Source organism: Macrosteles quadrilineatus, unplaced genomic scaffold (genome assembly GCF_028750875.1).
Source record: "Macrosteles quadrilineatus isolate MER2022 unplaced genomic scaffold, UCM_ALF_1.0 Scaffold_3__2_contigs__length_128488019, whole genome shotgun sequence".
Classification (NCBI taxonomy): domain Eukaryota; kingdom Metazoa; phylum Arthropoda; class Insecta; order Hemiptera; family Cicadellidae; genus Macrosteles; species Macrosteles quadrilineatus.
Window position 1 is genome coordinate 18,558,448 of NW_026542596.1, and position 26,898 is coordinate 18,585,345.

At 36.9% G+C, this 26,898-nt stretch overlaps 1 protein-coding gene across 1 annotated transcript in view; it reads right to left on the minus strand.

Annotated features, from left to right (window-relative positions):
• Positions 1 to 16,958, minus strand: part of LOC128988466 (zinc finger protein jing-like) — a 93,815-nt gene extending 76,857 nt beyond the window's left edge. Inside the window, exon 1 of the mRNA XM_054409770.1 lies at positions 16,525 to 16,958. Within this exon, the coding sequence (XP_054265745.1) occupies positions 16,525 to 16,859 (335 nt within the window). The 5' untranslated portion in view covers positions 16,860 to 16,958. The remainder of the gene's footprint in view (positions 1 to 16,524) is intronic.
• Positions 16,959 to 26,898: the final 9,940 nt, after the last annotated feature.

The window sequence follows — 26,898 nt, forward strand, 5'->3', positions numbered from 1 at the left end:
CCGTAGATTGGTTGAAAATTAAGTTGACGGGTTTAAAAATGTAAACGGATTGAAAATACCGAGCGACGAACAACAACAGCCTACTGTGCTGCGGTTGCAGGTTGCAAACGAACAAGATTCAAACGCGCGCCTCGCGGCATCGGACGAGTTCATTCCAAGCCTACTGCACCAGCCTCCCCTCACCACAACCAGCCACTTTGACGCTAATTCTAGCGCCGCGGCCGCTCAACTCAACCTCGCTGCACACCAGAGCCAACTATCTCTTGTATACTTGCTGCAAAAGAGATTGTACAGTACAATATTGATTTTAGAACTTTTTACACGTATTCTGTTCTGTTTTACAATCTGTTTCATCATAGAACCATACGAGGCATCACAAGGTGGGGCTTTAGGCCTATTTAAATCTTCGAGCTGCCTTCAAAATGCCCCTTTCGGGATCCCAGGCAAAATTGTCATATCGACCAAAAAGATAACTTTCGTGTCATATAAAGTTTTGCAGAGTTTAATTTTTCTTGTGTCTCCATAGTTTTGCCTACACGCGGTGGCGGTCACAAACAGATTCAACTGCAGGCCACAATGCATGCACGAGTAAGGGCCAAGGTCAAACCTTGGTGAGATATGCCGCATTAACATTTAACAGTCAAATGCCACACTTTCAATAGCACATTCGCATTGTACTGGTACATAAGTACATACACCAACACCAGCTATGCGCTTTGCAATTACCAAGTCTATTGTCTACTGAAGGTTTCTAGGAAACCAGCGTGTTATCGTTTCTATCATGTCAACAAGTACCTATAGTATAAATGCATATGCATATGCATATGTACAAAATGCGCGAACGTGCCCGTGGATTTTTTTATATTTATTTGTTCACATGGGTACTATTTGTGAAGTTTTTTTTTTATATGTTACATTACCAAGGATTTATCCCTCTAAATTTATCCAATCATAAAAACACAATGTTGTGTAATTGAACCTGGACATGAGTGATGAATAACAGTGTTAATTTGAATGAAATGAAAACTGTTAAGCAAGGGACATTTAAAAAAGGAGGCAAGGTGTGTGTGAAGCAGTTTTGAACTTAATAATTAGTAGCCAAGCACTAAACCCACTTATCTTATCTAGTCAATTTTAACAACTCGACAGAAGGTCGTAACAATACCAGGGTCAAAACGATAAAAATACTATTGACATAGAAATAGACAACATAACTCACGTAATACTTGTATTGAAACGCATTTCCTAGAATTTACTAATTGAATGACTCAGTAGGCTACAAAAGAAAATTTAAAACTGCAGCTCTGTTCAACACGAAGGTCGGTTATGATCAAAATCAAGTCATGTTAAAAGTAGTGACAGATTAGTTTGTAACTAGGCCTACTAGTAAGTACTACACATAGTATTCAAATAATACTACTTTGATAAAATAATAATACTTTTTTTGAATAGTATTAAAAAAAAAAAAAAATCGTTTATTACGATCTTACTTTGAAGTATCAAAGTAAGATCGTAATAAACGATTTCTTTTTTTAGCCAACGTGTATACTTTCAGGTAGCAAAAATGTCAACTAAACCAACGAAACCAAAATGTAAGTTTCGATTTTCCCCGTCGTGTGCGCTGTCCGCGGCGCATGTCAAGGTCATGTCCTCACCTCCGTAATGTCACTGTTGCCACTTCCGCTCTCAAACCCAACACGAAATTTCAATTTTCAAACCCTATCTACCACAAAATGTGGCATTTGCGCTGATTTCTTCCCCACTCATGTCTATTCCTAGTCTAGACTATGGAACACATTATACAGTATTCACATAATAGCATGCGCTCGACCAGTCGCACTTTTTCGGTGGGACTTCGGTGTGATAAATTTCCTGTTATGGATTAACGATAGGCCTACACCTCAAAATGTGGCATTTCCCTGGTTTCTGCCTCATTCGGACTAAAACTTACCGTTTGTTTAAGACTGGTAGCATTTTTGTGTATGCCGCTCCAAAACTTAAAACGAAAGTCAATTTTATACGAAAGCTTGGTCAACAGATACACGACGAAATGAGGCATTTCCTCTGGTCTGCTCGTTTGTCTCGGACTGGTCGCATTTTTTGTCCCGTACTCGGGGGACTGGTTTGTCCCGGACCCTCGCCAGACCATTGTAGGGACACGTGCGTCCCACGTCCCACGACCGTCCCATCACCGACAGCCATCAGCTCATCAGCTGTGAAGATGGCAGGATCAATACTAACACAACGGTGGCGCTGCCTGCCGATCTCTGTCCAAAACTCGACACTTCGCGCGATTACCTGCCTACTGTGGCAAACCAAACTGTTAATTAAAGTAATGGAAAACAATAATTTGTTTACATTACGTTAAATAATGAATTCAACCAGAATCCCTTCCGATTTATCATCTATATCAACCGCAGTTCCATTCAATGCAGTACACTCTCAGACAAAAAAACAATATTAAGCTACCTAAGCACAGGACAAGTTTCTTTGAGAGACACCTATTTTATAATAGCATCAGGTTTTTCAATGTGTTGCCTGAACCCCTGAAAGTGGAGCAAGACAAAGACAAATTTGGGAGAGCGGTCAAACGCATACTCTTGGAACAAGCTCCCTACACTGTGAAAGATTTTTTAAGTTGCCGATCGAATTAAGATACTGTTTAGTTACGTTTTAGTTCTAACAGCATTTATAATTTAGTTTTATTATATATTCTTGTGACGCTATTATACAGTTTTTTCTGTGCAAAAATAAAGATGATTTTGATTTGATTTATAAAGTGACATATGACATAGTGTTTAAAATGTGACATATTCTAACAATCCAGCTATGCACGATTGATATTTACGACTATACACTATAAGTATTAGAAGCTGAAAATAAACAATTTTAATTTACTTTTCTAGGTACTAGTTTTTAGATTTAATTTAACTATAATGTCAGTCAATAAGCGTGACATAATCTAAAAAATGCACAGGTAAATATCTCGTTGAATTTATTGTTTACCTGTAATGGGCTCAGCGTTTCAAACAAATGTCCAGAGAACTATTACGGTCACAGTCAAAAATTATTTACCTTCCATGAAAATACAGCGTTAATGTAGACAATTTTCCAGAAAGTTGACAGTCTTATTAAATTCAGCGTAATCTAAGAAAATAACAAGAAAAATAATTACCATCTAGCATACATAAACTTTGTACCAACCAAGCAAACTCCCTGAAATAAATGTTATATCACAGCAAACTCGTGTAAGTTATTTCAAGATTCACTTTGCTTTTGATAACCATTTCCGTTTAACAATGAAAAGCTGCTTTGGTGATAATATTGATACAACCCACGAATAGGCCTACTATAAAAATACCGGTATGGATCATAAACATAAACAAATGACGTCGTCGGCCCGAATCCTATTCTAATAGCATTTAACATATTATGTTTTAGCAGTTCCATTTAAGCAATGTTAGTCCTAAATAATGTTTATTTTCGGGCCAAAAACGTATTTTGTTTATGTTTATGATCCATACCGGTATTTTTCTAGTATTCGCGATACAACCTGAACGCTGCACATATTATACGATGCAACGTAGGACGAACGCCTTTGTAAATGGCATAATTAATCCCCTACGTTATAGCAGCATTACACCATGTTGAATAAACATGCATGAACATGCCACACTCATTGCAATACAAAAATGAATCTACTACATAGCCTTTGAGACCATGATGGAAGGATAAAACATATGTATGGAAACTCCCGTCATAGGCTGAAGTCACCCAGATTGCAAACAACATTTCACTATTACCTCCGCCGCAGCAAACCAGCCGACTAAGCGAATTTTCATTTGTCTGAATTGATTTTCAATTAAATCTAACTTACTTAAATAACATTAGAGATATTAAGCACCTAGGTTTGCTGCTATAAGGAAACTAGGCTATGTAGATTAGTATAAAATATGCCTCAATTATCAATAAACGTACGAAAACACTATGCTAACTAATTTGTTTTTTAAGCTCTTTAAAAAGGTCTAGAAAGAATTTGGGAAATTTTGTGTTTTCAGGGTCAAACATGAGAAAACCCTAATTTTACCCCGTTAAACCCCGTATAGAATGCAAGTGCAATACTGTATGGAGAGAGGCCTATGAAACTACAGTTGCATTCAATTATTGCACATAGTTAAGTTTGCTGTAGATGTAGAGCACAGTTAATCAAAGGCAAAGGTCAAGAGTATTTATCATATCTCAGTATAAGATGCAACACCATTATCAGAGAATGTCAAGGTCTGCTTTGAAATTACTTAAATCAATCACAAGTTGTAGTTTTGACCTTAAAACGTTAGCTGGGAATTTTCAGTTGTTTGATATGCACATTGATCAATTCGATCTCGCCACACATCAAAATGTATTCCTACTTTGCTGTAGTGCAACTGTTTTTGAAGAGATGAAATAGCCTATATAGATTTTTTTAGACAAATTAAAATATATTCTGAGACAGAAATTAAAAAAAAATGAAATGTTAATAAAAATATACGCGTAGTAGAAGAAAAATTCAAACCTAATCAATCCGGAAAGCATTGTTTACTAAGAAATCGGTGCCTTGAATTTCATACATACTCAGAGTATCTAGGTACTTTTAGCGAATTTCCCATATAGGGAATAAGCTATTACCGTAGTACTCATGGTAAGACCTAGACGCGGGACCGATTTTTTTTTTTGTTTCGAGGTCCCTAGAGACCAAAAACACCATCCGTTCAAATTCATATATATATATATATTTATATATTTATATATATATATATGTGTGTGTCCGTTAGCACTATAACTCGAGCAAAAATGAACCGATTTTGATGAAATTCGGTACAAACGTGTAAACCTACGTTTATTCGAACGAGTTCGCGATCCAGCATGATCGGACCATGGGAACGGGGGTTTACGGGGGGTTTTATGGGGTAAAAATAGGTTTTTCGCATTTTTGACCCAAAAAACATAAAATTTAGCAATTTCTTTCCAAACCATTTTGTAGAGCTTAAAAAAACAAATAATTTAGTATATTGAAGCGTTATTATGCGCCTAATGGTTACGGAGAAAATTCCAAAAAATTGTAAATTTAAAATTCCCATGTTATTCTTATGGAGAATAAGTAAACTGTTGTAGTTTGCTTGTTTATGAACATATTTTGATCAAATTTGAAAAATGTTTTTATTTCTTACTAACTATTAACATAAAAAAAACAGTTTTACCTCCCTGATGCAGCAAACATAAGTACTTGTTAACCTAATTCTATTTAAATCGGGAATAAATGTTATATTTTTAAGTAGACATTTCAGTGTAAATCAAATGGAAATTCGCTTAGTCTGCAGGTTTGCTGCGGCGGGGGTATTTTATGTTGTAATATAACGAGCTGTCACAACAATAGTTTTTCTGTGTATATACTATTTACTTTCTTAAACACCTGATCTTTATCGTGTACTCAAACGTACACACGAAGACTTAAGATTTTATGGATGAGTAGGCTAGTATATCTATTGCAGTGGCTACGTACACACGAAGACTTAAGATTTTATGGATGAGTAGGCTAGTATATCTATTGCAGTGGCTACGTACACACGAAGACTTAAGATTTTATGGATGAGTAGGCTAGTATATCTATTGCAGTGGCTACGTACACACGAAGACTTTAAAAGATTTTATGGATGAGTAGGCTAGTATATCTATTGCAGCAACTAGCCACTAAGTGTTCACAATGTTTACAGGCGATGTTGAGTGTTGAGAGGTTCTGCGCGTGTTTTAGCTGGAGATTACCAAACACCCTGTATCTAGGTCACACACAGTGGTGGAGACTACACCTGGATATCCAGTTATAGCGAGATAGCGAGCAACTCAACACATCGATGGTCGATAGTCAATGTTAAAATACGTGTAGCCTACTGGAGATGAATAAGAGAGTAGGTGAAAAGAATGAATACAAGAGGTGGGCCAAACAACTTGGGCAGCGGAGTAGGCCTACATAGTTCATCGCCTAGTATTAGCGAATTTCCCATACTGTATAGGGAATAAGCTACAGTGCAGTTCGATGGTTCATGAACATATTTTGATCAAGTTTGAAAAATGCAATTATTTCATACTAAACTACATAGGCCTCAATATTACAATTAAAAAAAAACACACTTTTTAACCCTCCCTGTTGAAGCAAACCTAACTCGTTAAACTATTAAATCTATTAATGCCATTTAAATAGGGAATAAATGTAGTCTAATATTTTTAAGGAGATTTTTGAAGTATAAATCCAATCTATATATCTTATAGCAAATGGAAATTCGCGTAGTCTGCAGGTTTGCTGCGCCAGGGGTATTCAGTATTGTCAGCGGTTCAATCGTAAGACAAAAACTAGTTTTTTGATGGTGTTCAGTTGCCTTTGATGATAATTCGGCTAAATGGGCATGCCGAATGAAATAATTGGTCTTTTGACCAAAGAAATAACTCGGTCTACACAATGTGTTTCATTCGATTCTACATTCACTCATATTGTGTTCGTGTTCGTGAACTGAAGTAGTGGCCTTAAATGTCACGAGCTGTAACGGGTTGATTACTTTGGACGCATAGGGAAGAATCAGATGACATGGTTCCAGGGGAAAACTGTAAACAGGTATGACCACACAACTTGCATTTCAGAAGTCAAGTAGTTTAATTGAAAAAGAAACTTTCTCCTTTTATACTTAAACACGTAATGACAAACATCTGTAAACGCATACGGCCACCCAGCCTCCAAAATTACGTTTGCTACTTCCTGGCCGAAAGACACACACAAAAGAGCCAAGAAAAGAAGTAACGGGGTAACCACATCGGATGCATAATTAGAGTCGTAGTCAGGGTACAGTGTAATGCTAGGTTGGGGTGGCAGGTGTGGTATGTCCAGGTGCTATAGAGGCAGCTGGCGCGCCTGCGCAGACCCTCATCCGACCAGCGCAGCGACTGCGACTGCGTACACCGCGGCCGAGCACCGCGCATCGCCACAGCTGCGCCGCGACCCATGGGGGCTACCGGCCACACGACTACGATATTTGTGTTAATTAACACTGACAAAAACTGTGTAGCGAGAAACCGGTGCCAGCGACATTGTTAGGACCGTACCGTGGGGGTAAAAACTGGACGTGAACCCTTAATTCATTGCATTGTGCCTCCGGGATCGATACAATGACTATAGGTAGGGTTACCTTACCTTTAAACGTCAATCTACGATAATGATAAATGAGGAGATTCGGAGGATTATTCTCATCTATCTCATCTATATAGCTTATCTATTGTGACAATGGTTACAATGCCTAGCCAACTGCGATTATTTCAATATTTCTCATCCTATTGTAAGATCTTATGACACAGAACGTGTTTTCACGTCTATATTATCTTTGCTTTATTAATGTGAGGGACAATCTTACCTGTGCTTTCATTTTGGGTAATATGAAAGGTCAAGCAAAAGTTTACCCAACTATCTGTTAGTTAAATTATCCAAGGATGTCGACAACTTCAGCAAATAGTTTATTTTCTCCGCTTTAGATCGTCACGAGATCAAAAGCTATTGTTGCAGGACTGCAGCGTGGGAACACCGAGCGCTGTCGGACTGTAGGATCCTCTGCATCTGCCTCCGCTCCACACCCCGCGAGCCCCGACGCCGAGTATGTGTACAGGAAACAGCATCATTGTGCTCAAGGATAAGCTATTCAAGCGGAATTGCGTAATCAAGGACGAGACAGTTGACGTTGACGCCTAGCGACAAGTGACGAAACTAGGAAACCCGGAGTTGTCCAAGATAATACAGTAGTTATTGGTATTGTAGTTCAGATTTGCTGTGGTCTCTAAAACACTTGGTAGATCGTCACTTCGGTAAAGTCATTTATTATTGAACTTAAATGCATTTATGGTTGCAAGGTATGTATTCAAACTCTTCTAAAGCACTAGAGTATCCGTCCTTCGTACGGGGTTGGCGTATTAGGCTAGTATAAAATGCTTATTGCAGTTATACTTATGCTTTGCGTTTGCAATGGGAGAGGACACAGGAATTTTGGTTCTTTACGGTATACTATATTATAGCCCATCTACCATAGCCATAATTTTCTACCACTGCACCTTAATAGAAAATACCCCCGCCGCAGCAAACCTGCCGACTAAGCGAATTTCCATTTGTCCGAATTGATTTTCAGTTAAATATATTTTAATAACATTAGGTTTGAGTACCTAGGTTTGCTGCTACAAGGAAACTAATAAAGTTTGTTTTTGAGTAAAATATTGATAGCTTAGTACAAAATAAATAAATTTGCCAAGTTTGATCGAAATATATCCATAAACAAGCAAACTACAACATTTGACAATATTCTCCATAACAATAACATGGGAATTTTAAATTTAGAATTTTTTCAATTTTCTCTGTTGCTAATAATCGAACAAAAATACTTTTATATACTAAATTATTTGTTTTTTTAAGCTCTTTAAAAAGGTCTAAAGAGAAATCGGGAAATTTTGTGTTTTGAGGGTCAAAAGTGAGAAAAACCAATTTTTACCCCATAAAACCCCCCGTAAAGCCCCGTTCCCATGGTCCGATCGTGCTGGTTCGCGAACTCATTCAAGTTTATCCCGCTTTACACCTTTAAACCAAATTTCATCAAAATCGGACAAAAATTACTCAAGTTATCGCGTTCACGGACGTATATATATATATATATATATATATATATATATAAGTCTATATATATATACATATATAAAAATTTGAACGAATGGTGTTTTTGGCCTCTGGGGACATCAAAATGAAAAAGTAAATCGGTCCCGGGTCTAGGTCTTACCGTGCCTCCTACGGTAATAGCTACTTCCCTATAGGGAAATTCGCTAAAAGGAAAGTTCTCACTGTGTATTACAGCTTTTTGTTGCTGCTTGGTTCAAATTTTGTTGTCATAAATGCAAAAAATTTAAGTGATGCACCCTGTTGGTAAACCTTATAATTTTAATGCTATTGAATATCATAGAACCAACTTGTGTAGTTGAAACAGCTGACACCATTCTTTAATTCCTTTTAAATATGAATACTCACAAGATTAAGATGGGAAACTCTCGAGCCACACGGGGCAAAGCCCGAAAGGAATTTTGAGACGATAATATGTCTATTAATCGGGAATGTATCATAACAAAATTTCAACCCAATCCGATCAGTATATTTAATGCGTGATTGAACTTCAAAGAAACAAACACACAAACTTTAACATTTAGTATGAAAACTTCAGCTGATACCATATAAACTATATACGAGATCACTACCAATCCTATTTGAACCAAAATATGAATAGAAGATATAAGCCAATAGAAATGAGTGGAATTAATAGAAGAGTGTGCTATGGGATGAGTTGGATGACTGTCGCGTTGTTACTTTAGTCGCAAACACACCAACAGTGCGTAATTGAAGATCACACGAGTGAAGATAGAATGTTAAATGGCTGATAGGGTAGTTTTATAGTTATTAGTACGCCAGTGTTTTAGACCATTTTAAATGTCCAGTGGGCATTAACATTATTTATCCCGAGGATTCATAAGAATCGTAAAACAATGGTACTGAAAGCCTATGTATATTGAAGATAATACTTTTCAACCCGTGATAACCGGAAGGGGAAGACTATATTAGTTGAAATCACAGGCATGAAACCCATTAGTGTCCACTATGATGGCAAACTGCCAAGATTTACTACATCGAGTGAAGTTGTTTTGTATAACGGTTTTTGTAGGAAAAGGTGGAATGCAAATGAATTTGGGCTACTAACTTTGATATGCATTGCTCGTCACGTGTCAATCAACGAGACCTTAAAAGTGTTGGCATTGGTTATCGAGGTCATAAAAGCATATCGACTTTTCTAAAAATAATTAAAACCCAAAATTAAAATCAAAATTTTCTTCCTCACTAATCTTTCCTTAGAAGAATGTTGAAAATCCTCAGTGGTTGAATTTTTGGACTTTCCTTTACGTTTCAATATGTAGAATAGGTAGTATTAGGGTAAATCTGGATAGTATATGTCGCTCATTATGCCCTCTAGACAGCTAGAGATAACACTAACCGTAAAAACCCCTTCAGTAAATTAATTGAATATCTGTACTACTTGCGTTAATAGATAATCAATGGTACAATTATCTTGTAGGCCTATTAGATTTTCTTTAAATTAAAATCATATTCACGAAGCTAAATGAAGGTGCTTCAACTCGTCAGAGGTCGCGGCTCTTCCAAGACTTGCAATGATAGCAACAACTACTCCCCAGGTGCATTGTTACCATAAGGCTTTATCACACTATCCTTGACGCTAGTTGCAGTGTGCGGAACACCTCCATTTAGGTCACAGCTAGGAGGCTAGGAGAAAGGCGGTGACGTAGCCACTGCAAGGCCGATGTCGTTGCATCAACTGCAGCATTGCAGCTGCACTCAACCTTCGCCGTCTATGCATTCACACTCAACTACAACTACAGCGCCGAGGTTGACCGTGTAGTTGCACCATATGAAACGCGGACGGTTGAAAATAGAATAACGGAACCTCCTGTGTTTCCCAGGCTTTCGACACGAGATTGGGAGTAATCCCCAAGAGGGCTTTGAGACATTTGGAAACGTTTGGATACTTCTTTTAGCTATCAATAGATATCTAACAATGTAACGCCGTGTAGAGGTACGGAACTCACCCTAGCTCTTTAACTATCAACCTATGTAGAAAACCAAAATATTATAGGAATATCAGTTAAGGAGGAAAATGGCCGTGGGCCTTCTGGAGAACTTCCTTTGATCAAAGTCGGAAGATAAATACCATTCCACGAAAACCCCGCGCGTATACACAAGGACTTGCGTTAAAAGGAATCCATTTATAAGCTGAAACTGTATTTGCTTTTGCAGCACACGATCACAATGATAGAAAACATCCTTCGTCAGCACATAATCTACCGTGGTCAGCAGTCATATCACGCCAACTCCTTCGTTGAAGTGCCAGCACAGTATCGCAGACAATTACAGCATATCACCGAGCGCGATCGCGTTATCTAAGCATTCCGACAAATCGAGAGCTGGAAGATAAACTAGACCAATGTTGCAACGTCTAGTCTCGAACAGTACTATTCTCTAGTTGCGCAACACTGACGTCGAACGTGGGCACTTGGCAGGCTCGAAACGAGAAATCAGGGGAGAATCTCAGGGGTATATGTTCGATTTGTAATGTCACTTTTTATCACATAGAATAGTGATCACTAAAAAAGTTGTCTTTGGATTCAGCGAGTAGGTTTGTAGACGTAGGTTAGAATCTATAAATTTCACGGCGTTAACCACGTCAGATTAAATTCATCGCCACGTTTCGCAAATTGTTAAATTAGTACCGTATCGATTTGTTATAAAATCCAACCGTGTTACATGTGTTTACTGTACGGTACCAAGCTACTGTACAAAACGTATTTTCTCACTTAGTTTTCGTTACCATATTATAGTTGTTAGATAAAAAAAGGCTATATGCGAGTAATTTACAATGCGTCCTCTCGGTCAGGATTGGTTACAACGTATATTCGACAAAAACCAGCCATTATCATCAGTGCACTAGCGCACTCAGTGGCTGAATTCTGCTCTTGGGTCCTTGGTTCATCTCTATTCCAAAACTAGATAAAGGAATCTACATGACATGAATGTGAATAGGATACAACATGGTTATAGGACTACTAAATATAAATCAGTCAGAGGTTTTATGATGAGTTTGTTGCGTCCTAAGATAACCTGTAAAACAGCTCTTAGATATAAAGATAGAACACAATCTACATATCAATAGGCAAGCATGTTTCTTAAAAACCTTTTTTCTCAGCTCGTGTGCATCGCAGGGAAAATCTACGCATACCGTTGGAAAGATATTTTCCTGTAGAAGTGCAGAATCCCTTTAAAAATTAATATAAGCTCAAATATAAGCAAAAAAAATCGATTTACAATTTTTAAAAATTAACATGATGGGCTTTTTTGGGTTGCCATGCTAGAGACAAATAAAAAACTAGGTAAATAGCTTAAACAGAAAATCAAAACAAATGTAAGAAATTACAATCACAATAAAGAAGTCTGTACCTACATTAGATATTTTTGGTCGAGTTTTCGACCACTGGACGACGACCTCTAGTAGGTTATTGATTAAATACGCATCATACTTTATACACTATTTCATAATCGAAACTTGGAAGAAAATTGTTCACAGGTCAAAGTGCACAACAACACAAACAGTACTACTAAATATTGAATGCTTATTCGTTATGCGACGGGCAGACATCCAAAGGCGTGTTTAGTGTTTACCTTGCCCTACGGCCTCGGGAGCTTGGCAACATAGCGCGGTCGTCCCCTTCCTATTCCGCTGTACGCTCACGGCTACACAGCTAGGTCTACTCACTCATCTATTGTAAACTCCGAAGTTTCAAAGTGATTTGCATGACAAATAATGAATAGTCGTCAAACATCACTTAATTATCTTAAGCTAATTACCTATATGATACATTATAAAATCTGAAGCTGGTTCTAGTACGTACTTGTTGATGCGGGCTAACTTAAATATGTTGGGCCTACCTCTTAACTTTAGGTACCGGAAAATAGGTATTTAACTCAATATAAATACAAATATTATATGGGTAAACTTATTTAATATTTGCATATAGCAATCTAATTTCCGGACTACGCCAATTAAACTTAATTTTGATCGTTTGAAAAAATAGATCAGATAATCACATCCATCAAAATAAAAGCTCCCTCTACATAAACCAGGAAGACACCACACTGTAAAAACTTAGGCCTTTTGAAATTGCCTTCACCTTTTCAACTTCATTGGGACCCTTAACTTAATAGATGTATCTAATAAATACCGGTACCACCGGTATTTATAAGATAAATATACTAAGGCTCTGGTACTCTCAAATTAATTCATCATTTAGTTAAGGTGTAAAATAGTTTCAAAATATGTTCCTCTCCAGTCAGTTAGGTTTAAACGTTATTGATGGGAGTGTGTTTTTATGTTTCCTAAATTTCTTTTCATTCAATCAATCAATTTTCTTTATTGAGATTTCTTTAAGAAATACAATATAGGGTACATAGATTTTCATTTGAATTTTCATCTAGCTTAACAATTTTGAAAGGTTGATCCACTGCCAATCTTTGAGTTTCCTCTTCAAGTCTTGATTTCTTAAGATCTTCAAGTGGTTGGGCAGGCTTAGGCTATTGACGACCTTTCATCCCATGTAGGTAGGCTTCCTGCTGTATTGAGTTGTATAGTGAGCTGGGAGAGGGTAGTAGCTCTTCGAGTGTTGTGAGAGTGAGAATCTTTTCCTCTTGTAAGCTTACTCTGTCCAGTACAGTAGGCATATAGGCCTAGTTAATCACTGCAGTCTTAGTTGCTTCCTGTCCGCTACGCATTACATAAATTCCTGATCCTATTTTTTTGTTCATGAACATTAAAACTAAAAACTAAATAGTAAAAAGATATGTTTATAATACTGTATGCTTATTCTCATCCTTCATGTGTTTCCCTCCAGTATGTGGTACTGTAGGTTTACCAAAGCACACACTTTAATAATTATACTTAAACTATATAGGCCTAAGTTTGGATACCCACAGAGAAATATTTAAAGTAGGCCACATGGACATCCTAAACAGAATCCAAACACGTTTCCTCAGACTGCTAGGTCTTAAACTTGGATTCCCCTTCCTGCAAGCACTTGTGACAGCCCTGACCCTGCAGTTTGATATACAACCTGTTCCAGTGAGAGACCACATCATCTTCCTGTATAAACTGGTAAATGTGATCATCGATTGTCCTGAGCTATTAAACGATATCAACCTCACCTTTCCCAGGGGCACTCAATCTGGATCTGTCTTCACAAGGAGATACCAGCCGACCAACTACGCTCGTAACCACGGCATCTCTAGACTCCTGAGAACCAGCGAAGATGTGTCTTCTTGTCTCAACTTTTCCGGGCCATCACCAGCTTCATTCAAGCAAGACGTCCGGAGGCTACTCCTCTAAAGTGACCTCACTACAGTGTTCACGGAACGGTGTCGTGTTTTGTTTATTGGTGGCGCCTTTAAAGGGCCACAACCACATTGTGGGCGGGGGGAGTGTTTTGATTTTTCCTGCTGTTGCATCAGAGTCTATCTTTGTTATCTTTTATGAATTTTGTCACTGTTGCCTACTTTACATCTAGTTATCATTCATAATCACTGATATCTATTTCTAGTCTGTTATTAATATTACTATTACTCAGTTCCATATTGCATCCATCACCACTGCCAGTATTGTTGCCAATTATTATTGTTAGGCCTACCTAGTTATAACTTCGACTATTTATCACCAAGCATTATATATATAGGGGCCTATTGATATTGTTACCTATAGTTATAGTCTATTAATCGCCAAGCATGTTACCTACTTAATTAATATGATTACCGGTAGGCCTACCTACTCTTCATAGTTATTATAAATAACCGCATGTCATTTTCATTGAAAATTCATCTTTGCATGTATCACTGTTATTATTATTAGGCCTATTATCATAACATGGTGATGTAAGTTATCTGCACAATATTTAACTTGTCAATAAAGCTTCTTGTCGCATGTATCACAATGTAAAATTTAATTGTAAAATTGGTGTCTGCCGTCAACATAAATAAATAAATAGGTTACTGTAGCCTAAATAAAAAAGGCCAACCCTACAAAAATAAGAAATAAATAACAACTAGCTGAAATCGCTATAACTTAACTAAAAAACTTAAATTTAACAGATTTCTCATCCGTATGGAACAGCTAAAGACAATTTTATTGTTAGACCTGTAGTTTCTGTACGGTGTAGGCCCACTGTAGAGGTAAGTTACACGTTTGCGCCCAATGTCACCATAAGTTACATTCGAACTAACTTTTGACACGAAAAAGAAAACGAGCTAAGAAATTTACAATGGGATGCCAAGTTACAACTTAAGTACTCGGCTTAATACATGTGGTCATCTAATGATCATGATTGACAAACGGCTAACTTATACTGTCATAACTTAAGAGTCTTCCGTAGTGGAAGCCATGTTGGTTTTCTTTCTGCCCCATAAGAACGTTAACTTTGGGTCCAAATATCTCATCAGCAAATTGTCATATAATTATGGATAAGGAGTTAAATTTAAGGAATTGATGTCCTCTAGAGATTGATGTTTTTTATTTCACAATTTTTAATTTTTATAATGAATAATTGATTATCAATTAGCTTAAAATTAAGCTAATTATTGAAAGGAAATGAAAATGGATTTTCGAAATTCAAAAACCTCAGTCACGAGTCTATTATGTTAAAAATACAAATTATAAATTTCAAAGCTAAGTTATATCTTAACAAATAACGCTGTTACGTGTCCACAAATGATGCAATTCTAACATTGTTCTTATGGGGAAGAAATCCAACATGGCTTCCACTACGGAAGACTCTTAAGTTATGATACTTAATTATGAGATTCATTACATAGCCTACATTATTAGGCCTATTTTTTAAACATAATAGGCCTAAAGATACATAAAAAGGCTTGTAACTTTACCTATATCAATAGGCTAAGTACCTATATTGCTATAAGTTAGTGCAGCCCGCAGCCTTCCAACGCCTAACTTATTAACTTAGGTACTAACCTTAAAGAAGGTTCAAACATGTCTTAAATATTTAGCCAAGTGACCTTACCTAGTTGATTGGTTTAACTGATCAAGTCTTGAGACGCTTGGAACCAAGAATTAAATTAAGTTTATGAAGGAGCACTTTGGTTGTGTCTATGCAGCTTCAAAGAGAGATAGGCCTAACTTAATTTACGTTTAACTTATTTCAAGTAAAATTAAGCAGTAAAACTTACGATTGGGACATCAAATTTGGGCTACAAACAATAATTAGGCTACAAAATTACTAGCCTTTTAACTTCAAAGTTTAACATTCGTTTTGGCTGGACTACAGTTTCATTTCATAATCAGCTGGTAACTTAACTTAGTTTTATCATTGACAATTGGATACAACAGTTGCTATTTTACTTAACTTAGCTCATAATAAGTCATTCTATCAGTTTGACTTGGTAAAAACCATCGTGTAGTCGGCAGAAATCAGTAATTTAGATCAGCGCAATTTGTAGGTGGCTCACATCAACTAAGACAAATTTGATTAAAAACCTGGCTACAACTTTAACATGGGGATGGAATGTCTAAAAGGTTCTATCATTGACTATTGGATAATAGTCAAAAGGTTCTAAATGTGTACTTAAATAGTAAATGTAGGACGCAAGTATTTTTCTAGTATTCGTGGTAGCCTAGTACGTAAACTAATGTGCAACCGAAACATCATAATATAAACTCATTAATGAAGAAAACAAAACGGGAAGATCCACTACAAGTTAAACCTGGGCTCGTCTTTGTGCCGATGTTCATCTGCTCAATAATAAACTAAGAAGGTAAAGCTAGGCTGCATATTTTAACAAAATGATGACTGAAAACATACCTGTCTGAGCTTTCTGAACTGTCGTAGCGATCTACACAACGTTTCTTTCTGCAATTATGACCATTTTCATCGTGTATCGATTTCAGTGAGGACGAAAATTCCTCGGTGTCTGAACCCATCACACGGCCATCCATTCCGGGGCAGCTTCTCAACTGCACGCCATTTAACTGGAATTTTGAACACAAGGCGTCACTCTCACAAACAAAATACGTAGACTTAACACTATCTTCTGTATTATTGCTGTCCTCACTCGCACTTCCTAATAAAACGTCGTTTTCATTTACAACTAAATTTTTACATACAGGCAACCCGTCAACTAACGCACAGTCCGCCATCTTCTAACACACTATGCATGCACTCCACTCAGACTCAGCTCAGCCCACTCTGGCTCTGTGGCGGCAGTCGGCACTGGCACTACCACCACTACTAGTGGAAGTGGGCAGTCAGTGGCACTAGTCGACAGTCGTGTTTCCCCTCTCGTCCCACTCTCCTCTTCCTCTGTTCTTTCTCATTCTCCCTGTTTCTCTACTCGCCGCTATTTTCTGACGTCACAGTGGTGGGGGAAAGAAATGCGTGACGTCCTTAGCGTTTAAATTTTTCATCTTTTAGCGAATTTCCCATAATATGGGGAATAAGCTATTACCGTAGGTCTCATGGTCTGGACACGGGGCCGTTTACTTTTTGATTTTTGGACTCAGTAACGTCAAAAACAACATCCCCTCAAATTCATTTAAATTTGTCCGTTCGTTAGCACGATAGCAATAATCAACCGATCATGATTAAATTTTGGCACAAACGTGTAAACCTACTACATTTAGTTAAACAATCTCGCAAACCAGCATTTATTTATTTATTTATTTACACGGTAAACAAAATGTTTACAACAAACATTTTTTTTATATATATATAATGACAGTATGGATATTGAAAAGATCAAGAACAACATTAACAAACTAGCATACTGAACAAATATATTTACCTTGCTTAATGCTTGGCAATGGTAACTAAGCAGAAAAGCTAAAAATAGACATCTGAACAGAAAAACCTTGATATGAACATATGCGAGCATCATGATCAGATCAGACTATATAAACAGTCGATGGGGTTTGTATGGGGGGTTTAACTTTTTTTAATACTTTAATACCTTTTTCTGAAATAGCTATGTGGTAACAATAGTTATTATACATCGATGGTAACAATAAATTTTTCCTACAGTCACCCTACAAAGTTGGCTTCCTTGTACTGTTTATAGTACAGAAAGCTGCTAATCGCTACATATACAGGGTGTCCCGGAACTCTCTACCAATATTTTGGGGCATTGCTCCTGGGTAAGAAACATAACTAAATATCATATTTAAACTGTCCGGAAGTCCTTAGTTACTCACACAGCCGCCATTTTGTTTTTTTCAGTTATTAATTTTTTTCTAATGAATGGTCAAACATACGAAATGGAAACTTTGCACAAACATGTATTACAACTAGACAAAGCTACCAAAAAATTATCACGATTTTTCAAATTCATAAAACAAAATGGCGGTCATTTAAAATTTTTGTAAAATCAATGATTTTTGGGTTATTAAAGAAAGAAAACTTTAAATGAACGCCATTTTGTTTTGTGAATTTTAAAAATCGTGATAATTTTTTGGTAGCTTTGTCTAGTTGTAATACATGTTTGTGCAAAGTTTCCATTTCGTATGTTTAACCATTCATTAGAAAAAAATTAATAACTGAAAAAAACAAAATGGCGGCTGTGTGAGTAACCAAGGACTTCCGGGCAGTTTAAATATGATATTTAGTTATGTTTCTTACCCAGGAGCAATGCCCCAAAATATTGGTAGAGAGTTCCGGGACACCCTGTATATTTATACTTTGGTTTATACTTTGTCGTAGGGTTTATACTTTCGCACACATCAGGATTCCAACGAAACAACACAAAACAGCGAGGTTCTATTGTGCACGTAATCCGTGTACGCTTGGAAATATAGGTTGGCAACACTTAAAGATAATAATACTATGAGCAGCTGATTGACTATTATAACTACGATTTAACCTGCCATTTCGTGTTTATAGTTTCGGTATTTCTGAACTTTCTGGACTTTTCTTTTAAACGTTTTTTAAACATTCCTACGATCTTAATAAACTAGAAAATACCATTAAAGCATTTTTTTAGGCGCGGAAACCACGTCAAATTACAAAAACATACGGAACTAAATTCTCAAGTCGCGGAGCACATTTCTTGCCGAGGAAAAATAGCGGAGTGATACGGACCGGGTACTACTTTCTCTAGGGCACCTATTTGTGTTGCCAGCTGAACCTAAAAACGTGTTGTATAGTGTTTGAAAGACTAATTATTTATATGCTTTACAGTATAGTGACTGTAGGAAAAATATAATGTGTAACACGAGTGCAAAAGGCCTTTGCTGCACTCGAGATCATTCCGCACTCGCCTGCAGGTCCGTGAAGTTGGCGTACCCATATTAGCGTATCAACTTTTGATCATACCAATCATCGTTAGTTATACTTTGGCACACATCAGGATCGTTCATCGTTAGTTCTCGATAGTTCCCAATTTTTTTCGTTGGTTCTCAAAAAATAAAAAAGTTATAGCCGATAATAAGTGGGTACGCTAACTTCACACTTCCGGGTTCTAGCGCGCGCCGTTTTCTGATGAGAAATGTTTACATCTATATATCAATCGTTAGTTCTTCGTTAGTCCTCGATAGTTCCCAAATTTTTTCGTTAGTTCTCAAAAAATAAAAAAGTTACGAGGCATACAAAGTGGGTACGCTAACTTCACAATTGTACAATTACCAGCAGGCACAGTTTTCTTAATAAAAATGCTTATATCTATATACCAATCGTTAGTTCTTCGTTAGCTCTCGATAGTTCTCCAATATTTACGTTAGTTGTAGTTCTCAAAAAATAAAAAAGTTACGAGGCATGCAAAGTGGGTACGCTAACTTCACAACTATACAATTTCCAGCGGGCACCGTTTTCTTACTATAAATGCTTATATCTATACCTCAATCGTTAGTTCTTCGTTAGTTCTCGATAGTTCTCCAATATTTACGTTAGTTCTCAAAAAATAAGAAAGTTACGAAGCATAAAAAGTAGGTACGCCAATTTCACAATTATAGAATTTCCAGCGGGCACCGTTTTCTGACTAAAAATGCTTATTTCTATATACCAATCGTTAGTTCTTTGTTAGTTCTCGATAGTTCTCCAATATTTACGTTAGTTCTCAAAAAATAAAAAAGTTACGAGGCATACAAAGTGAGTACGCTGACTTCAGATTATAAAATTTCCAGCGGGCACCGTTTTCTGACTAAAAACGCTTATATCTATATACAAATTTTTAGTTCTTCGTTATTTCTTGTTAGTTCCCAAATATTATTGCTAGTTCTTAAAAAAAAAGGGCAATAAGGTCTTAAACGTGGTTATGCCAACCTCACACCTAAATCATTCCTAGCGTGCACCCTTGTCTGACTAAAAGTGCCTATATCTCAATATTAATCGTAAGTTCTTGATACCTCACCGGTTTATTTTGTTAGTTCTAAAAAAATTAAAAAATTGCACCTGATGAGTTGAAGCTGACCTAACGATTTGTATATAGATATAAGCATTTTTATTTAGAAAACTGTGCCCGCTGGAAATTCTATAATTGTGAAGTTGGCGTACCCACTTTTTATGCTTCGTAACTTGTTCATTTTGTGAGAACTAACGCACATATTGGAGAACTATCGAGAACTAACGAAGAACTAACGATTGGTATATATATATATAAGCATTTATAGTCAGAAAACAGTGCCCACTGGAAATTGTATAGTTGTGAAGTTAGCGTACCCACTTTGTATGCCTCGTAGCTTTTTTATTTTTTGAGAACTAACGTAAATATTTGAGAACTATCGAGAACTAACGAAGAACTAACGATTGGTATATAATATAAGCATTTATGGTCAGAAAACGGTGCCTGCTGGAAATTGTATAGTGTGAAGTTAGCGTACCCACTTTTTATGCTTCTTAACTTTTTTTTGAGAACTAACGTAAATATTGGAGAACTATCGAGAACTAACAAAGAACTAATGATTGTTATATAGATATATTCATTTATAGTCAGAAAACAGTGCCCGATGGAAATTGTATAATCGTGAAGTTAGCATACACACTTTGTATGCCTCGTAACTTTTTAATTTTTTGTGAACTAATGTAAATATTGGAGAACTATCGAGAACTAACGAAGAACTAACAATTAGTATATAGATATAAGCATTTAAAATTTAGAAACTGTGCCTGCTAGAAATTCTATAATTGTGAAGTTGGCGTACCCACTTTTTATGCTTCGTAACTTTTTCATTTTGTGAGAACTAACGCAAATATTGGAGAACTATCGAGAACTAACGAAGAACTAACGATTGGTATATAGATATAAGCATTTATAGTCAGAAAACGGTGCCCGCTGGAAATTGTATAATTGTGATATCAGCGTACTCACCTTGTATGCCTCGTAACTTTTTAATTTTTTGTGAACTAACGTAAATATTGGAGAACTATCGAGAACTAACGAAGAACTAACAATTAGTATATAGATATAAGCATTTTTATTTAGAAACTGTGCCTGCTGGAAATTCTATAATTGTGATGTTGGCGTACCAACTTTTTATGCTTTCTAACTTTTTCATTTTGTGAGAACTAACGCAAATATTGGAGAACTATCGAGAACTAACGAAGAACTAACGATTGGTATATAGATATAAGCATTTATAGTCAGAAAACGGTGCCCGCTGGTAATTGTATAGTTGTTAAGTTAGCGTACCCACTTTGTATGCCTCGTAGCTTTTTTTATTTTTTGAGAACTAATGTAAATATTTGAGAACTATCGAGAACTAATGAAGAACTAACGATTGGTATATAGATATAAGCATTTATGGTCAGAAAACTGTGCCCGCTGGAAATTGTATAGTTTGAAGTTATCGTACCCACTTTGTATGCCTCGTAGTATTTTTTATTTTTTGAGAACTAATGTAAATATTGGAGAACTATCGAGAACTAACGAAGATCTAACGATTGGTATATAGATATAAGCATTTTTATTCAGAAAACTGTGACCGCTGTAAATTGTATAGTTGTGAAGTTAGCATACCCACTTTGTACCTATGCCTCGTAAATTTTTTTATTTTTTGAGAACTAACGTAAATATTGGGGAACTATCGAGAACTAACGAAGAACTAACGATTGGTATATAGATATAGGCATTTATAGTCAGAAAACTGTGCCCGCTGGAAATTGTACAATTGTGAAGTTAGCGTACCCACTTTGTATGCCTCGTAACTTTTTTTATTTTTTGAGAACTAACGAAAAAATTTGGGAACTATCGAGGACTAACGAAGAACTAACGATTAATATATAGATATAAACATTTCTCATCAGAAAACTGCGCGCGCTAGAACCCGGAAGTGTGAAGTTAGCGTACCCACTTATTATCGGCTATAACTTTTTTATTTTTTGAGAACTCAATTTCAATTTCAATATTTGTCATGAGAGCCGAAGCCCCCTGACTACATACCCGGTACCTATTGTGAGACTTACCCGGGCCCCATGATGTAGGCCGAAGCTTACGCATCAACCTTTTGCACATCATGGGCGGATGACTTAAGGTCATCAGGCTCACCGGCTGCCGAAGCAGACCCTTCGGAAAGAGGGTTGCCCCTCAATCCTAACCAGGGTTTCCGGCTACTTGTTTAAGCGTCACTCCACCTGGGTTCCACTAGGTCGGGACCTAGAGGACCATGGTAGAGCGCCCCGACGCATTTAGTGCAAGCAACACTCGGGACCTATCTCATCCCTGACAGGCAAACCCGCCATCGATAGCCAGAAGGAAGGGGACCGTCAGCGGGAACCCCAACCTCCCATTTACACCACTACCCGATCGAGGCCTTACCCAGTTGCTGGGAAACCAGAGATAACCAGAGCGATAGATCCCCAGATACCCCTGGCGGGCTCGGACCCAGCACCCGATCTACTTCGTTTGCCCGTCAGACCCAACATCACTGCCAGGCCATCCATTTTTCCAGAACCCACCAATCCATTCTTTCCATTTTTTGAGAACTAACGAAAAAATTTGGGAACTATCGAGAACTAACGATGAACTAACGATTGGTATGATCAAAAGTGGATACACGCTAATATGGGTACGCCAACTTCACGGACCTCTCGCCTGCGGCTCGTGCGTAAACATTGCTCTCGTGTACCCAAGTAGCAAAAATCGTTGGCCCAACGTTTCTGTCGATCGTTGGCCAACGGTTTGTTTTGGCACTCAGTCTTACGGTTGGCCAACCAACCAATTTTTGCGGAAGGGCCAACCATCCCATTGGGCCTAAACATAAAAACACAAAATAATAAAGATTTTGTATGAAAAGCATAATTATGAGTTGAGTAAATTGATTAAATAGTTCATAAAAACTTATTTTGAAAAAAAAACAAGATAAAACTTTTCGGCCGGAACGGGTCCCGAACCCGGTACCCTCGCCTGGTGAGCCTCACGCCTTACCTCTGAGCTAACTGTGCTTGTTGATTATGAGTGTTTTCAAGTGGTGAAAGAGTAGCCGACAGGTGCAATGGTCACAATACTGTACTTAAAATATTTTTGATATTACTATATGATTCTGTTAATCTGTTTAGGCCTCAAGTAGTTGAATTGTTTTTGTGGTAGTTTGAGAGGATACTAGTATTTGAATATAGATTATTTAATTACCATTAGATTAGTAGGCTACTTTTATAATTGATTGTTATATAATTAATTAATCTTTCCCCTATAACTATTAAAAACTTGCTTAAATAAGTTAAAGAATATTGTAAAAAAAATGGAATTATAATAATTATTATATGTTAAGCAGGTGTTCCCCACTGTATCTAAAATCACAACATCATCTGACTACATTTATTATAGATCCAAATTTTTACAATATTTGTCTTATATTCTGCTGCCATAACATTTATGTACTTTTAAATAAATCAATTCGTTAAAATTCGTTTTAGAATGTTTTATACTTAAGCCCAACGAAGGCCCAACGATTCTTTCCTTTGTAGGGCCAACGAATACCAGTTTCCGTTGGGCCAACGTTGGCAAATCGTTAAAATTTTTGCCAACAATTTCCCTACCGTGCCGACCATTTCCCAACGTTGGGCCAACGATGTGTGCTACTTGGGCGTGTGCAGCAAAGTGCCACTTTTCCCACTAGTTACACAAATAACTATATATGCTTTATAGTAACTAGGAAAAAATGTGTAATACGAGTGCAAAAGGCCTTTGCTGCACTCGAGATCATTCCGCACTCGTCTGCGGCTCGTGCGTAAACATTGCTCTTGTGTGCGGGCACAAATAACTATTTCCTATAGTTGCCTGACAAAGTGGGCTTCCTTGCACTGGTTATAATGCACGCCATTGCACCAAAAGTAGCTATAATTGATAGGTACTGTACCTACATATTTTCTTACATTTGCCGCACTCCAGTATTCCAACCAAAGAACACAAAACAGTGTGCTTTTATTAAACACGTACTTGTACGCTTGAAAATAAGTTGGCCTTTGCTGCACTGCACTCGAGAAACTTTTCATACTCGCCTGTGGCTCGTGGCACAGAAAACATACTACTATAACGTATGTTTTCTGTGCTCGTGGGGAAACATTTCTCTCAAATGTGCAGCAAAGCACCACTTCGCACACTAGTTACACAAATAAAACTATTTCCCATTTTTGACCCTAAATCATAAAATTTAGCAATTTCTTTACAAACTATTATATAGAGCTAAAAATACTTAAGTGTTTTTGTACAGTTATTGGTTATACGGAAAATATTAAAAATTGTAAATTTTAAATTTATGTTATTCTTGTCTTATAACACTTAAAACATATATTTACGCTTTACTGTTACTCACAAGACCGTAAATATAAAAAAAAGATGGTAAGTGGTGATCGATTTCGATTGGACACTCCAATCATCATCAGACCCAATAGGCGAATGAACCCTAACGATTCGCCTATTGGGTCTGATGATGATTGGAGTGTCCAATCGAAATCGATCACCACTTACCATCATTTTTGTATATTTACCGTCTTGTGAGTAACAGTATAAGCGTAAATATATGTTTTAAGTGTTATAAGACGTTTCTTTTATTTACTTTCCGTAAATTTAATAACACGTACAATGCTGATCAAGAAGTTATTTAGATATTTCTTTTTTTTAGCGAATTTCCATATAGGGAATAAGCTATTACCGTAGTACTCATGGTAAGACCTGGACCCGGATTTACTTTTTCGTTTTGAGGTCCCATATATACATACAGGGTGACAAAAAAGTCTGGAAACGGCTTTTAACTAAATCCGTTAGAAAATTCAAACCTTTCACATCAACTTATATGTATGAAAACAACTTTTTAGAAGTATTACAATTTTTTCACCTTTACCAGGGGACGACCCATGAGGTGTAGGTACATAATCTTTAATTTAAGCATAGGTTGATATGCACATCATTTTAAAAGGGCTGGTCAAGTGGAGTTCATTGCCAGAAACCGCGTCTCAAAAGGTTTATCCGTTACAAAATGGCGGCAGTCCAAAGTTCTTGTGAATACTATACCTGCACAGGCCTTATTATTGGTAAAAATACCCCCGCAGCAGCAAACCTGCAGACTAAGCGAATTTCAACTTGTCTGATTACATTTTTACTAAAATATTTCTATAAATAAAACATATGTATTCCTAGGTTTTTTGACAATATGTTAATAGTAAAAGATGGAAAAAATAAATTTGCCAAATTTGTTCAACATATATCCATAAACAAGTAATCTACAACTGTTTTCATTTTCTCTCTTAAGAATAACATGGGAATTTTAAATTACACTTTTTCTTAATTTTCTCCATGACCTTTAGGCATACAAGAACGCTTTAATATGCTAAATTATTTTTTTTTTAAGCTCTACAAAATGGTTTAGAAAGAAATAGCTAATTTTTTTGTTTTTAGGTTAAAAAATGGGAAAAATCATATTTACCCCATATAACCCCCCATAACCCCCTGTTCCCATGGCCCAATTATGCTGGTTCGTGAACTTGTTCGAATAAACGTAGGTCTTCATGTTTGTACCAAATTCAAATTTCATCAAAATCTGATCATTTTTGCTCAAGTTATCGTGCTAACGGACACATATAGGTACAGAAAACAAAAGGTTTTATCTCTTGAGATCTATTGCATGGCAAAAATATAAGAGTTATTTTCAGAGTTTGGTTTACATTTTGTTTTTGGCTGTATGCAATCTATATACTGACCGATTTTAATAAATTATACTCTAAAAGCTACACAATTACATGAAATATAGAACAATAAATCATATTTCTACAAGATCTCCCATTTATTTTCCATACTAAGAGTTACCCATGTTGGAAAACATAAACTCGTAGCCTTTAAAACTGTAATATTTCTTTAAATTTAAGTTTTGGTCCGGAATGTAAGTGAGTAGTGTGGACAAAGTCTATGAGAAGATCAACGATATGGTGCTTCTTTGGAAGTGTACGATTGGGTGTTTGACGTTGAATTTCAGTGATAGCTTCTTAAACCGGCCTCCCACACGAATTATGCCGGAAGCATCCTGGAAAGGGCTAAACGTTGAAGATTAGAGATACTGGGTTTGTTTTTGTGAAGTAGAGTCAATTCATTCGTAAAACATGTAGCTTGTACACACTTGATGATCGTACGCTCTGAGTTCTTAAGTTCAGAGACGGTGAGATGCCCATGTCTTCGGTCAGAGCTACGTGCATTGTGGATAAACCGCAAGACATAGCTTGTTACTTTTTTTTGTTTTTTTTGTTGTAGTTTGGACCACAATGAGTACTTGGAGAGAAGATCCCATTCTGGAGGTTGGGTTGAAACTAGGACATTTAGAGGAGTAGTTTTACATTCTTGAGGGTCTTGCAAGTTTATGGGAACGAAGCGATTAGATGGCCAATGATCATCTGAAAGAGTTAACCATGGAGGGCCATTCCACCATAGAGGATGATCAATGAGTTGAACGGGAAGTAAACCACGTGACGCACAATCAGCGGGGTTGTCCGTTGAGGGAACGTAGCGCCAGGAGTGAGAGGGGATCAATTCTTGGACTTGAGCAACTCTGTTGGCAACATACGTTTTAAGTCGATATGAGGGGGTGTGTAACCAAGTGAGGGTTATTGATGAATCACACCATAATGTAGTTTGAGAAAGGTCAATATTTTCTTTGAAAATTGTACAACAGTAGGTTGAGTTTTGCAAGTAAGTATGCACCACATAGTTCCAAGCGGGGTAGAGTAACACGTTTCAAAGGAGCTACACGTGTTTTTGCGATAATC